Here is a 16147-nt window from a genome sequence, read left to right on the forward strand (position 1 = left end):
TTGTGTATTGATTATTGAACTACAAGGCTAAGTTTTGAATTTTTTTGTAAGCAATGTATTCACAATTACAAAACAATACATTATATACAATTAAACAATAACACCTACGGTGTATCTGGAGTGTCTAATTCTTGGTAAACTGGTTATGACAGCTTCCCAGGCAAACAGTTCCTGCATGATGTTCACTCTAGCTTCTTCTATTGGAGGATTTACATAAATCACTTGGTTTGTGATCCTCAGTTCATGGATCAGTGGCTAAAAGTTAAATAAAATTAATCATGAATTCTATTAAATTGATAAAGTTACATGTACCTATGCAAATGTTTGGATATATGAAAATATGATTTATCCAATGGTCAAAACTTTAAGTTTGAAGGTTATGATTTTGGCTAGGACACTTGATTATCATTAACAAAGTCAATTTTGCTTTCCAAGAATATTATATAGTGACAAAGGGATATTTTAATAAGTAAAAGGTAAAAATAAAATGTAATGAATTGATAAAGGTATTTTTTAGCTGACCATGCAGATGGGGTTTTGCTCATTCTTGTAGGCTGTGCAATGACCTATAGTTGTTAACATGGTAAACTTCTATGTCATTTGGTCTCTATGTCATTTGGTCTCTAGTGGAGAGTTGTCTCATTGGCAATCATTAACATCTTCTCATCTTTATATGTATAACTTTGTTGTTTGAAAAGTATAATGATTGATACCTTGATTTGTGGATCACCACCTGGTTTATGAGCTTGTTGTGGTGCATCAGTGTCCATTGACTGGTCAACTGTGTCATCTTTATCTTCAGCTTTCTTTTTCAAAACTTCTGTCCATGCCTTCAAGCCTGCTTCTAATCGGAATGCCAAGGCTTCCTCAACCTTAAAAAATAAAGGTAGTATTAACATCAAACAGTTAACATATAATATATGATATAAATAATACATATATGAAAGTACATTTACCAAGTCTTTTATCAAAAATAAGTCTTTCTTATGCTACAAAATATGCTTTTTCATAACTTGAAAATATACAAAACAATGTGACTCAAATATATTTTCAGGCCTGAATTGTATTTATCAATACTCACTCTTTCGTCAAGTTTGGCCACCCATTGTTGTAGGTTAGAGTATGCATGAAGACTGAGGTTGTCAACAGCTTTCTGTATACGATTCAGGATTTCTGTGAATGTGATATTACTGTAGGAACATGTTGTTAAAGCCTTCACCTCCAGCTCAATCTCAGACTCCATCTCGGCCAAATCATCAACCTGTTAAACAAATACCATTAAACAAACTGATAAAGTCTTTAATCATCACAAACATCAGAAATTAGAAATAAATATTTCATGAGAAGTGGTTAAATATTACAAATTCTCATATAATTGACATACTCATTTGTAAACATATTTCAGCAAATTCAAATACTTCATTTAAAATTATAAGTTTCTTGTGACAAACACTCTACAATTTGACTATTTGGAAAACATTATTTTGAAAAATCTAGTATGTTCAACAAACCTTTTCTTGTACATTAAAGTTTGTATCTGCAAGTCTCTGTACATAAGGATCTAGTTTGTAGGATTCCCAAACAAGTGCACAACCCTGAAAATAAGAATGCAATCACTATTTCAAATGAATAATTGTATTTGTACAACTATCTCTAGAAGTTAATATGAAACAAAATAGTTCATATCTTATAAACAAAATTGTTTATATCTTATAAGCAAAATAGTTCATATCTTAAAAACAATATAGTTTATATCTTTTCCATAGAAAATGTTCAACCTTATATAACAAAAGCAAAGGAAAGACATACCTCTCCAATTAGTGTCTGGACTTCTTTTCTAAGTCCAGCTACTAACAAAACAATTGTTGGTCTGTCTTCAATCTGAAAAAGAAAATATACAAGTACATTATTTATTTAAACCGAATCTTAAAATAACGATTTTCCTTTTTCTCATTAAAAGCATTTCAACTACAATAATTTTTCAGATTTATTTTCCCCAAAAACTCAAGTAAATTTTTGTTTTCGATCAATATTCTTTTTAGCATCTTTTCTGTTATTCTCAAAATACATTTACATATAAACCGTGTATACTATTTTCTACCAACCTTTTCCAGAGTTCTTTCATAAGTTTTAACACTTTCAATCAAGGAGATTGCAAATGGATACAGCTGATTGGCTTGATGTGCTTTGTTTACAATAGCCAGTGGTACCCTGAATCCTAACCATCTCAAGTTCCTCACCTGTAAAAAAACATACATGTGTTAGAAAATTTAACATTCAAGTTTTATTTCTCAATAAATGACACAATTGCTTCACTGTTTTCCCCAGGGCCTTGCAATACTGTTACCCTAGTTCTATATTTTCTACCATGGTCATGATGGAAGATTTTATAATATAATGTATAGGATCCATGGTGCTAATTGAACTTTCTGGGGAGAACACTGACTGCATAAATAATGTAAAATCATAAAGTACATAATACTCTGTCAGATATTTAACCATAAGCTTTAATGCCCATTTTTCAACCTAAAGAATTACAAATTTCTTAAAAATCTAAAGTTATATTGCATGTATATTAAAATATGGGGCGCACTATGTTTGCGCGCATTTGGGGATTAAAATATTTTATGTTTGCGTGCAGCTTTCGATTACATTTGCGCGCATTTATTTAACAGGTAATCTCAAGTAAAAAAAATAAAAAATTATATTAAGTTATAAATAACTATATTTTGTTTTGTATTTTCATATTAATCAATTATTAATTTTAAAAATAGTTTGTTTATTAGTCAAATTATATACTGTTCATATTGAATTCTAAAAGCAAGTAAAAACTCTGTTAAAGCTTAAGGTCAAGTTACAATATATGAATGAGTCATGAATGGGCTAGCCTATGTCATGGATTTTCTTAAAATTTTGCATACACATTTGACTTTATAAATTGTGTCTGAAAATCGAAAAAATCTGCGGTTGTATCTCTTTTTTCCCTGCCTTATGAGACTTATACTAAAGGAAGGGGTACTGATACTTGTAAAAAATTGAACAAATTAATAGATAAATAAGCATTATTGCCTGTTTTTTCCCTAAAACATTACTGATTGAATACTTTCAAAATATGTGCCTTATGATAACATTAAGAATGGAAATGGGGAATGTGTCAAAGAGACAACATAATAAGACTAACGGAAGGGGTACTGATACTTATAAATAATTGAACAAATTAATAGATAAATAAGCATTATTACCTGAATTTTACCTAAGTTTACCTGCCAAAAAAATGTGCGCAAATGTAATGGAAAGCTGTGCGCAAACGCAATGATTTTTGCGCGCAAATGTAATGGTAATGTGCGCAAACGTAATGCACCGAAAATATGAAACTATACAGTACCTCCTTAGATAAGGTGATAACTTCTGGTTGGAAGTTGACAAACAACCTAAGGACATTTCCTTTCTTCATTGATTTATGTTTCACACTCTGAATACTGAAAATTCTTCCTGTAACAACCAACTGTCTTCCTTGTACCTGCATAGATATATTCAAATTATAGAATCAGAAAAAATGACATTGAAGTTCAAAATGCATAAAAATTTGTTTCTTTCATGGTGCAAAGTAACTATTCCTGTTACTTTCAAACTTTTAATAAACACATGTATTAGCAGACAACTTAAAATATAAAAACATACAATGGGAGTTATCCTGACAACTTATTATATTTTTTTGTATTCATCATGTAGTCCATGCTTGAGAGTGCCTTGTATTCTTTTCAATGTTCATAAAATTGAAATGAATCAATATTTTATACAATAAATCTTTTATTAAACACCATACCTTTCTTGACCAATCTTCAAATAATTCTTGTGTATTCAATTTCATCCTAAAGCTATCCCCATCGGCCTTTAACTTTTGTCCTTCCACATGGTTTTCCCAACCTTTACCTAGAACATCTTCTACACGTCTTAGATAAGCATTCAGTTGGTACTCAATCTGTAAAATGTTTACCATAAATGTAACATAATTCAAAATTTGTAATGGGCATATAACACAAATATCGTTAGGCTAGCTTGTTCAATGAAGAAACACTTTCATAAAAAGCAGTCAGATTCATGTAATTTTAAGGAAAAATAACAAGTAGCAACTCAATTAAAACTTTCTTAACCAGTACTTTTATTTTCATTTCTTTCTTACAAACATAAAAAAAATCAAGAATTTTTCCTGGGCTCATATTATTGAGATCACAATATCTTATTACGGTAAATTCAGAAATTATTGCAATGTTTTTCTTATTGCAAAAAATACGACAGGGTTATAATCTCAATAATTAAAACTAGCATTTTGTAAATTTTTATATGAATTAAACAGAATTTTTCTCAATATCGCAAAAATTTAAATCGCATTTGAGTCCAAATTGACAAAATTGCAATAATAAATACACACAATAATTTCTGACTTTACAGTAATTTATCTTTGTTACAGTATTACATTTACATATATAAAATGAATTTCTTCCTAAACATTACCTGTCTTGACCATACAATTCTTCCTGACACTTGTGGTAGATCTCTTACTTTACTCATCTTGTATGATTTACTCTGGGCATACTGGACCTGTAATCATATAATTTGTCATTGATTAGGCCAAATTCATTGCATCTTTGGTACTTACATAATCATAAATAAAATTATCAACATATTTTATTTAAATGGAAAAAAACTGGAATTCTTTAGTATTTATGATTTTTTTCACTTCTATAATGAATACAGCACTTATAATGAATCTGGAATACAAGTGTTACTCTTATGGCAAGATGAAGAAGATGGCCATAATTTTTACTGGTTATTTCAACATTATTCTAAGCTAACAGAATGGAAATCTTTTTCAGTTAAAGAATATTAAAATGCTGAGTTACGTTACCTTGAACTTTTCGTGAAGAGATTCGATGTCAACTTTGACCCTCTGTATGAGCTGGGTTTGATATTCTCTGATAGCACCTCTGATATGTGGTCTTACAAACAGAGCATTGAATCTAGAGAAAATCCTAAACATTTCATTGGCATTCTTTGCTGTACCAAGTTGGTCTCTCAGTCTGGCTGTGATTCTGGTCTCAACACGGTCTATTCTTTCATCATACCTTAAATATTAAATAAGATCATTTGAAGTGTACTCTAAAATTGATCCCCAATCATGTGTGTACAATTTTACTCAAGCAAAGAATTTGATAATTAAATTTTTCAATTCATTCTTTTAAAATTAATGTTTTCCATCAAGAAATTACCTTTTGATAGCAGCCTCCCAGAATTCTGAGCCCTCTTTAGACACATCCAGCCCATCTACTTCTTTAACATTCTCATAAGCTAAATTCACTTCCTAAAACAGAAATGACAATTTGATATCTAAGTCAATATTATTATATGTTCATCAGTCGTAAACTCAATTCTTACATGGTATATTGAGATAATAGTTTCCTGTACAAACACATTTCATTTTTTTCTTATATGATGCACAAGAAATTCTGCATGCAAATTCTTAATATCATTTTTTTTGGTAATTATTTTGTACTTAAAGGTGACATTTTATGCTTTGATGAACTTGATAACTACTTATTCTGTTATATCTTTCAAAATTTTCAAATATTTTAATCAAATCAAATCAAATCTGTCATTCCAAACATATAATTACCTCAATAGCATTTGCATCAGCAGCCTCATCAACCATTGGTTCACCCATTTTCTGTTCTGGTTCTTCTGACGCTGGTGTTGTAGCTCTGATTGCTGACTTTGTGGTAGTAGGACGTAGCACTCTCACAATCACCTGTCTCAATTGTTCATGCTGGCGACGGAATCTAAAGATAAATATTGATACTCATTTTATGCATTTTTCTTGAATGCAATTAATAATAAATGAAACAGCTTTTCTTTTGATATCAGTCAAAATCTAAAACAGTACTGCTAATTAAATTGTTTAGAATTGAATAAAATTGAGAATGGAAATGAGGAATAAAGTTTCCTTCACTTAGCCTAAACAAATTCAATATTAAGAAATCCTGTACATGGAATTAAAATTGTTTCTGACACAAATCTATTCACATTAAAATTGAGATTTGTTTTTAATTGCGGTATATCTTACTTTCTCATATGATCGAGTCTGGCTTGTAGACGTTTGTGTGCAGGGTTGACTCTCCATACCATCCTTAAGTGTTCTTCTCTCTTCTTCTTCACCAGATCTCGTAGTAGACCTTGTAATCTATCATACTCATCATCCCATGTACCAAACACATCAAAACAGGCATTCATCACCTTCTCAAACTCATCATAAGCTATGTGCATCAATCTCCTGGTACCAAGGACCTATAAAAAGTATTGATCATTGACTTATTAAAACAAAAATTAGATAATCTTAAATTATGTTGTTTTGAAAATAAAATGATAATCAAAACAATTTCAGGGTGAACATATCGCTATTACACAATAAGTCGAGAAAACAAATCTTTGCTAAAGTAAGGATTAGGATGATGACTTTATTGTTATTCCCTGTACTTTGATTCTATTCTTATCTTTAGCAAAAATAATGGTAAAAATGTCCTTCCTACTACACATGGTAACTATCATTCAAACATAGCATATACTTACTCTACATGTATTTAAATTCTGGTATTTAAAATATAAATAATGTTAATATAATTATTTCAGATAAAACATTACCTTCAGAAGTTGACTGCTAAGATCTCTTGATATAGCCTCCACTAATCTGAGTGCTCTCTGAATTGGATATTTAGTTGGTCTTATCTTTCTCAGATGAAGGAATATGGCCTGTAGTGCTACTCTGATCTTGTCCAACTCTGAGGCAGCCAATAGGTCATTCAGAGGGAAATCCTTCATCAGTTGATTGTAGTCATTTACTGTGGCCATAGCAGTCTTCAGTCCTATTTGATTAATATATTCAATTTTAAAACAACAATTTCATCCTCAATATGTTACAGATACATGTATATAAAGAGTAATGTATTTTTTATATCTATTTTTATATCTAAATTATAATGTTCTTATACTAATACAATTAACCCATTTGTTTGCCATTTTATGAAAAATTAAAATCATTCATATTTTGAAATGATAGAAAAGGTTTCAAAGTACATAAAGATAGAACACTTTTAGGTTTTTGAGTAAAATAATGTAAATTGTCTAAAACTTTGATCGCAAACAAGAAATATTTCTACTCACCTGTATCTGTGTCAAAACTGACAGTAGCATGGAACCTTTTGCCGTGCTTGAGAATATCTAATGTTAGTACTATCTCAGTGCTCTCCCTTTTCTCCTGTATACGTAACAATGCCCTCTCTAAGTTCAACCAGAAGGTTATTTCCTGTAGAGCTGTTCCTGAAGATGGATCTCTGTCCAGTTTTGTAACCTGCAGAAGAAATATCAATTATTGTAAAGTACAATCTGAATATTTAATGATATTGCATATGTGTAAACATATTTAGGGGCCAGCTGAATCACAACTTTCGGTTCTTGTCTTTTTGACAACATTTCCCCTTTCCATTCCAAATTTTATCATGTTTAGGTCATAAGCCATTTATAAAATGCAAGTTAACTTATAAACTCAAAAACTGAACAGTGAAAAGGATCAGGTGTTAACATAAGCCATGTATAAAATGCAAGATATATTATAAACACAATATTGCATGAACATATTTTTATACAACTGAATAATTAATAGGGTACAAGACACAATTATAAATGGGTTACTGTTGCCCATTTAATTTTTTTTTAAAATCCTTCCAATTTTCATAACACACCAGTCTAGAAATTGAATTCTCTCTCTCTTTTTTTATTCTATGTATTTGCTCTAAGGCTTTCTAACTTTTTGCATTCAAGGGAAAACTTCCTCATTTTGGAATATTTCTATTAATATTCAACGTTCTTATTCAAAACAAATCTGCAAGATATAAATGTAACATATCCTAACCTTCTGTATTTCCCTGATCCATCTGTTGACACCACTCTGTAAAGCATTCAAGAACTGTGGATCTTCTACTTTATCTCCAAAATCTTCTACTTTGGTCTTTCTATTTTCCTCCTGACATTTTTTGATGATGGACATGACCATGGGGTGTATAGGGAGAGTGATCTCTGGGATGTCTATGTTCTGTTGTAGATGTAACAATCCCATCTCTAATTCAGATATCTTCTTCTCTACAGTAGGAGCCATCTTATCTCCATCCCTGGAAAATAATCAATACATTAATAATACAGTGAAACTTTTCTGAACAGAACCAACCTGTCTGATAAAGTCTTTTACAAAGACATTCAATAAATATTCTTTAACACATGTTTAAACCAACAACTGCTTAGCCCAAACAAAAAGTTTCACTTAAGATAGATTTTACTGCAGTAATTAATACCATGGGGATACAAATTACAGTTCATAGTTTCTGAACAGTACAGTAAAGGGTTGAAAAAATTAGTGTAAATATTTCCCTTTTTTCACTTTCACTCTCCTTTAGCAATTATTCAAATATATGTTTATATCAATAAAATTATGAAAGGAAATGGGGAATGTGTCAAAGCGACAACAACCCGACCAAAGAGCATATATATATCAAGGCTTTATTTTATTTTTTCTGTATGACCTGATGACTGCCCCATATAAACATACAACAAGTGCAGTAACATTTCATTAATAAAGTGTATAACTGTATCAAGTTGTTCCTACCTCTCTGCTTTGCCAGTTTCCTTGATGTAAGATTTAAAGTAAGGAGCCACAGCATTACTGACATATGCATGGAGAGTTTCATATGGCGACCCTTCACTCAAGTTCATCACACGAAGCTGCTGAGGAAATCCTTTATCTGCTTCAATTATTTGTCCTCTCTTGATTAAAATCATACTGCAAAATATGTACTAGTAAAAAGCGTTTGTCAAACTAATAAAATATGTAATTCAGTATAAGGAAAAATAAATCTTTATATTGACATCCACCATGTTCATTATTTAATACCTTTTATTTAATATTTAGTAAATTTACTATTAATCTTTTCTATGGATTATATATTTAAAGTTTTCAAATATACAAGTGTAAAAAATTGCATTTTAAAATACTTCCCGCTCCATCCTCCTTGATATAAATGACTTAGGTTTAAGGGAAATAACTCTTAAAATTATCATATCGTTGGTGGCAACTGTTTTTAAAAATTAATCTAAATTTCTAGGTTTACCTTTTATTCTATCCGTATCAGGTAAATGCATAAAATAAATTGATGAAACTTGCCTTTTACAAACACGTCACGGATTTAATGATCTATCTCCCTGAATAAGAATCTACCCCAAATCTTTTATAAAACTGCAGCTGTGAGTAGTTCATCGTATTCATTAAAATATAAAGATCAAAGTAACTTTTTGTTAAATCTATTTTAAATCATAAATACCTGGTGACCTTTGAACTTGAATATAATACTTCTGATGATATATGGTAGGATACAACTCCTTCCCCATCTCCTTCTCCTCCTTCTCCTACTTCTTCAGAGTCATCTGAAATATTGGCAAATATCGTATTTTTCATTTTTACACTTTTAAATGGTTCTATGTCAAACTGCAGCTTCACTCTGAGCTAACTACTATATTTTGGTTTAAATTTATTTCATACCAAATAAACTTAAAGAAAATTAAGCAGGATGATTTGCAGTAAAAGTATTCTGGATTAAACAGGGTCAAAATAATAAGTAATAACATTGTATAATGGGAATAACTTTTAAATGACTGCCAAAAAATCACCAAGTAACAGTCCAAAAAGTCAAAACTTACTGAGTTTTTGGACTGCAGCTGGGTAGTGGATATTGTTGTAACACATAATTTTGTGGCAGTTCGCTTAAAATTATCCAGAGCTCCAGATAAGCTGCGTATTTGCGTGATCACGCAATACAAATAATAGAAAACCCAATGCAATTGTCCATTGAAGGGTTCAACAACCCAATTAATTCAACGGAAAACCCAATAATATGCCAAAACCATGAGTTCTCAACCCTTTTATTGGCTACCATTTGCGTTATTTACCCTTATCTGTTTACAGTCGTCGCGTAAACTATTTTTATAATATTTATAATTGGAAATTTCCTGTCGTTCTAAAAATAGATCCCTGCATCAAGTAACTGAAGGTGGCACGGTAGTATTTGCTTTCCAGAATTTAGGTTGCTCTTTTGTGTACCCTACTTAGGTAAATGTATCTAAACAGTGTGATTGGACAAAAAATACAGTATCAACTGAACATACTTTCCCAAACTGAGTGATGAATCAGGTGTAGAAAAATATGAAATAATTTTACATACAGATGAAAATGAATTTTTGAGAATTTTTTTAAATTTTGCATTCACTGCACCATAAAAGACCTAAAAGTACTAGTGGCCTTAGGATTTTAAAAATAGCAAAAAAAGTAAACGGTCATGATACATATTCAAATTCATTTCTGAATAGTAAAATGAAAGTACTTCAGTTAACTGTGAATGTAGATTTTTTTGCAGTGTTAGAAAGTGGTGAAAATTCTAAAAAGGCTATCATTATCCCTTATGGCCCAGGAAATACTACCGTGCCACCTGAAATGTGTGCCTGTTTGAGTTTTCCGTTGCTCAATAGGTACACGTGTTTTTGTAAACATGTCGATTTTCTCGGCGTTTATCCAATTAGCGTGTGTCATATTATTTTCGCATTGCTTGGGATTTATCATAACATACATTGAAATAAAACGAAAGTGAATGTCCGGTAAAAATATTGAATAGAAGCATGTTTTCGGCTTCTTTTGAAAAGTTAAGGGAAAGTTTTGATGATAACAAGACTCAGCCAGTGTTTTAGGAAGCGTCATCGAATGCACGGCCGTGTGTGTGTACGCTAATAAACACCGAGTTTCATCAAAAACGAAATCAGTTGGAAAAAGTGAAAGGCCAAATCAATTACGAAATGAATGATAAAGCATCAGAAACCAAAAGTTCTAAATAAAAGTCAACTAAACCCAGATTTATGTAAATTAAATAAAACAAAATCATTCAAGTGTAAGAGTTTATATACTATTTTTTATTCATTTCACGGTTAGAATTGATGAATATACAAACCATGCACACAGGCACTGCATGGTCTCAGAATATTATATAAACTTTAAGGTATAAGACAAGTGCCTGTGAATACACATATCCGTTTTTGTGAGAAAATACAAAACTGGCAAAAGGTTTGAAACGGGACACAATTTAAACATACAATGCTCCTCGGTGAATAAACCAAATAAAACAGCTAGCAAATAACCCTCACTATAACCCTAAACCAAATAAAACAGCTAAAAAAAGAAAGAAACATATAGATGGGAAAAAAAGGGGTTGATATTGCCCAAATATTTCAATTTTGTGTTGATGAAAAAACCCAATAAATTAAGAACCTTGGTGGTGAAAAACCCAATTTGATATTAACCTGACGGGTGAATTGAAATTGATAATGCAATTAAAAAACTTTATCACCCAATTATATAAGAAAATGGTGGGTAAAAACCCCAATTTGTGAATTCTTATCTGGAGCTCTGAATTATCTTATGTGTTTTCAAGAACAAATATCTTTGAAAATAATTAAACATAACAAATAATATATTACGATTAAGGGCTTTTCACTGCATGCTAGACAGGGTTTTGTATACATGTAAGTTCATGTTCAAAGGGGTCAAAAATAGATCTGTGAAATCAAAGGGCGGACAAACAGCGATATGGTGTATATAAACTCATCATAGATACCAGTAGTCCGAGATTACTCAGACGTCCGACGGCTGTTTTGCCAGACAAGCTGGGGCAGTGGGACGTCAGAGCTCGTCCCATATCAAAAAGTGGATATTTGCCTGGCACCCAAAATAGATGTGCTGCTTCTGGAGCCGACTGGGGGCTTTGGAATTTTATAAATCGGGCATCAATCTCTTCATTTTTCATTTTTCTCTTCATTTATGTAAGTTTCACCTACCTGCCAACCTTTATTTTTATATATTTTAACAGTTTTCATAGTGACACCTACATTTGCACTGTTTTCCTGTAGTCACCTGATAATCTTTGAAAATGATAGTCAAAATGCTGAAATGGAGGGGTCACTTTGAAAACTGTTAAAATATAGAAAAATTAAGGTAGGCACAATGGCAGGTAGGCGAAACTTACATAAATGAAGAGATAAAAGAAAAATTCTTAAGGGTTCCGCGGAACCCAGTGTCTCGCCTACTTATGCTGTTAATTGCAGGCTCAACAAAAGAGGAATAAAATCAATAAAAATATTCCTCTTGATACTATCTTATGATTCTAAGAAGCTTCTGTCCAAGTTTGGTAAAAATACAATATGTTTTGAAAACTTTAACTGCAGACTGTCTGTAACGTAAACTGGAAGAAAAACTAAGTCCATTCATAAGTAAAATACAGATACACAGGTACAAAAATTTTTACAAAATTTTCTTATAGATACTAGCTTTTGATCATAAACAAGCTTCTGTCCAAGTTTGGTACAGGTCCAAAATAGTATAAGAAAGTTATTAAATTTTTTAAAACTTTAACCACAGAGTGAATGCATTGTTTTCTTGCAGAAAATCTAAGTCCATTTAAAAGTAAAATGCACAAAAAAATGGATTTATTTGTTAACAAAATTTACTTCTAGATACTATGTTATGATCATAAACAAGCTATTGTCTAAGTTTGGTACAAACCCAGGATAGTTTTAAGAAAGTTATTAAAATTTCAAAAACTTTAACCACAGAGTGAATGTTGTTTCCTGGCAGAAAAACTAAGTCCATTTTAAAGTAAAATATGGAAAAAATGGAATTTTATTTTTCCAAAATTTCCTTCTTGATACTATCTTATCTATGATCATAAACAAGCTTCTGTATAAGTTTGGTACAAATACAGTATAGTTTAAGAAAGTTATTAAAATTTCAAAAACTTTAACCACAGAGTGAATGTAATGTTTCCTGGCAGAAAAACTGTCCATTTATAAGTAAAATACAGAAAAAATGGAATTCTATTTTCACAAAATTTACTTCTGCACACTATGTTTAAAAACATAAACAAGCTTCTGTCCAAATTTGGTAGAAATCCAGTTTAGTTTAAGAATGTTATTAAAATTTCAAAAACTTTAACCACAGAGTGAATATTTGTTGACGCCGCCGACGGAATGTAGGATCGCTATGTCTCGCTTTTTCGACTAAAGTCGAAGGCTCGACAAAAATGAAGAGATTGATACACGATTTAAAAAATTCCAAGGCCCCCAGTTGGCTCCAGAAGCGACAAAGCAGCGCATCTATTTTGGTGGGCAAATATCCACTGTTTGATATGGGACGAGCTCTGACGTCCCACGGCCCCAGATGTCTGGCAAAACAGCCGTCGGACGTCAGAGTAATCTCATACTAAGATACCAGGACTATGCCAGACGTGCGTTTCGTCTACAAAAGACTCATCAGTGAAGCTCAAATCCAAAAAAGTTAAAAAGGCCAAATAAAGTACGGTTGAAGAGCACGGGGGCCAAAATTCCTATACGTATATGGTTGAACTACAGTGATATTGTTTGCCTTAAATTAGCGGAGAATACAGGCTTTTTCCCCTGGAGAAGAATCCCAATTTGGCTCAAAATTATTCCCAAAAAGACAACTTTTTCCCAAACAGTGCAATCTCAGTAGTAATTGTGCATGAATAAAAACTGAAAAACACTCATTTAAACATTTTTCATGCCTAAAATTACTATATATGTGCAGATTTGAGGGTCTATTTATCTATTATTACTGACAAAAAGGGGTCTTATGTCAAAGAAGGGTTTGACTCTTGAAAGGAGGTCAGTAAATTGAAGTTTAATTCAAATTCATGATTTATTCTAACTTTCCCAATTTGATGAAAATAACGCATATTTTCCCAATACAAAAGGTAGAGGTAGTTTTGAAAAAAGTCAACAATATCACTGAACTAACTGTGAAGTGGCCTATAACGATTCTTTTGACTTTTTATATTTTTTTTACGTACATCAACCTATTTTAATTAATATATAAAAACATGACTTTCAATACTGGGAACAGCTTGCACAGTATTTGTACATTAAATCTGTATGACCAATTCAAGTGCATAATATTGATTATGATAATCTATGTGGCCAGACATTTTCTAAGTTCAAAGTTCACAAAACAATAATTTTGTCATCCGACTTTTTATTACCTTTTGTTGACGATCTTTGAATGAGTAAAGCTGGCGTTTGTGGGTCACTTATAAACTTCTTTATGCATTCCGTATGTGCTTTCTCTACCAAGCTTGTTTTTAAAGATGCAGTCGCTGAATCACGGTCCTCCAAGAGGGCGGGTACAACTCTTAATAAATACTCTAAAAATAAGGTATGATCAGCTACAGACTGTACTGCCACTTCAGAAGGAGGATTACCCTCCTGTTCTGAAGAGTCTGCCATAGCTTAATGTTCACCAATAAGACGTATATGTTGTCTCAGTGCTGGAGCTTTCTCATCGAACCGATGTCGGCCAATGAGTCATCCGGGCATATTTTCCTACACCTAAAACCTTGCGAAGTACCGAGCTTGTCACGCAATATATATGGATCATATTATATACATGTTTATATATTGATACAAACCTTAGTTTTTATTTAATTGATCAAAAGTAAGTTTAGTAACTTAAGTAAGGAAATATGTTTTGGTTAACAATTTCTTTTTTTATTGTTTATGTTTTTGAAGGGAATAAATGAATGAATTTAAGTCAAGTGCTCATTAACTACGAATGCCATATTTAATTGGTTATCACAAAGGTACCAGGATTATAATTTAGTACGCCAGACGCGCGTTTCGTCTTCTTAAGACTCATCAGTGACGCTCATATCAAAATAGTTATAACCCAAACAAATACAAAGTTCAATCCAAAATTCCAATTTTTGTTTGCCAAAAAACGCATATGAAGCCGGAATAAAGATGGCATCTAGTTTTGCATTTAACTATCAAGTTGTTTCTGCAGTGGCGGATTCAGAGGGGGCGTAGAGGAAGTACATTCGAACCATTTGATTTGAGAAGGCAGTCTGAGATATTTGAGAGGGGAAAAAATGACTCTGATTCTTGCCTTAAACAAAAATTCTGGCCGTATTTGGATTGAAATCAAGTCTTGTCCACTTTTTTGCTATTAGAAATGAAAATTTCCAACAAAATTATTTATTATGAATAAAAACGGATGTATTTTTTTTTTGGCCGGAGTTTGCATGTTCGGAATGTCTGTTTCGCCGGACTTTTTTTATTGAATATTTTTTTTTCAAGACCAGACTCAGGACATTGCTTTGTTTTCTAGGGAAACTCGTTGTGGTGGAGGAATAGGAGCAATGTTTCTCTTTATTCTTTTGTGCATTAAAATATATATGGTGGATATTGGATAGTTATTTTTTCACTATTGTATACATAAATGAGGATAAATTGTTGTTCCCAATAGTAAACTATTCCAAAACAACCACAACTTTTCTCAAGATCCAAAGGGAATCTTCCGAGTTTCCCATATATCATATAGTTAGTCTCGGTGTACTGCTTCCAAATTTCAAAATGTATTTATAAAATTGAAGGTATATTTTTCATGCTATCTTTACTTTCAAATCCCCATATATACCTCTGATGCATATGCTAATACAGTAAAACTAATGAAACGGGAAACATTTATTTCTGATTTTTCGGTACAGAGCATACACAGCTGGACTTGTGTGCCTGATCAAAGGAGTTTTTTTCGTGCAGTTAAAAATGTACTGTTGAGAAGTATATACCAATGTAGCAGTAAGAATGAACTGTTTCAATATTTTTTCCATAATATACCATACAATTCTGACTTTATTTACTCTCTGCTTATAAAAAATCACTCGGCTTTTGTTTGTTTGTATTGATATCTTATTTCCATTTTTCTGTATTCTTCAAAGCATACATACTTTCAGACAGTAGCTCAGTATCGTATCATCTACGTACAGTATAATAAACGGCAATTTAGCATCCATTTGCGATGATTCCACAGATATGAAATATTATCTAGACTTTTTATATTATTTTCAACAAAACAAAATGCCAAAAAAGAAAATGTATAGTGATATATTTATAACATGATGATAATGTAGGTAGTCAAACCTTAAATAGCAATGAT

The 16147-nt window shown here is 31.6% G+C and overlaps 1 protein-coding gene across 1 annotated transcript in view; it reads right to left on the reverse strand.

Annotated features, from left to right (window-relative positions):
- The window catches only part of LOC134712011 (cytoplasmic dynein 1 heavy chain 1-like), a 77988-nt gene extending 63467 nt beyond the window's left edge, over positions 1-14521 (reverse strand). The window contains exons 1-19 of the mRNA XM_063573092.1: positions 14196-14521; positions 9423-9525; positions 8711-8884; positions 7964-8219; positions 7216-7402; positions 6697-6917; positions 6122-6342; positions 5675-5837; positions 5271-5362; positions 4910-5126; positions 4516-4602; positions 3827-3982; positions 3386-3520; positions 2106-2240; positions 1810-1881; positions 1512-1595; positions 1082-1261; positions 714-872; positions 109-255 (exon numbers count right to left, since the gene is read on the reverse strand). Of these exons, the coding sequence (XP_063429162.1) occupies positions 109-255; positions 714-872; positions 1082-1261; positions 1512-1595; positions 1810-1881; positions 2106-2240; positions 3386-3520; positions 3827-3982; positions 4516-4602; positions 4910-5126; positions 5271-5362; positions 5675-5837; positions 6122-6342; positions 6697-6917; positions 7216-7402; positions 7964-8219; positions 8711-8884; positions 9423-9525; positions 14196-14439 (3033 nt within the window). The 5' untranslated portion in view covers positions 14440-14521. The remainder of the gene's footprint in view (positions 1-108; positions 256-713; positions 873-1081; positions 1262-1511; positions 1596-1809; positions 1882-2105; positions 2241-3385; positions 3521-3826; positions 3983-4515; positions 4603-4909; positions 5127-5270; positions 5363-5674; positions 5838-6121; positions 6343-6696; positions 6918-7215; positions 7403-7963; positions 8220-8710; positions 8885-9422; positions 9526-14195) is intronic.
- Positions 14522-16147: the final 1626 nt, after the last annotated feature.

Source organism: Mytilus trossulus, chromosome 3 (assembly GCF_036588685.1).
Source record: "Mytilus trossulus isolate FHL-02 chromosome 3, PNRI_Mtr1.1.1.hap1, whole genome shotgun sequence".
Lineage (NCBI taxonomy): Eukaryota > Metazoa > Mollusca > Bivalvia > Mytilida > Mytilidae > Mytilus > Mytilus trossulus.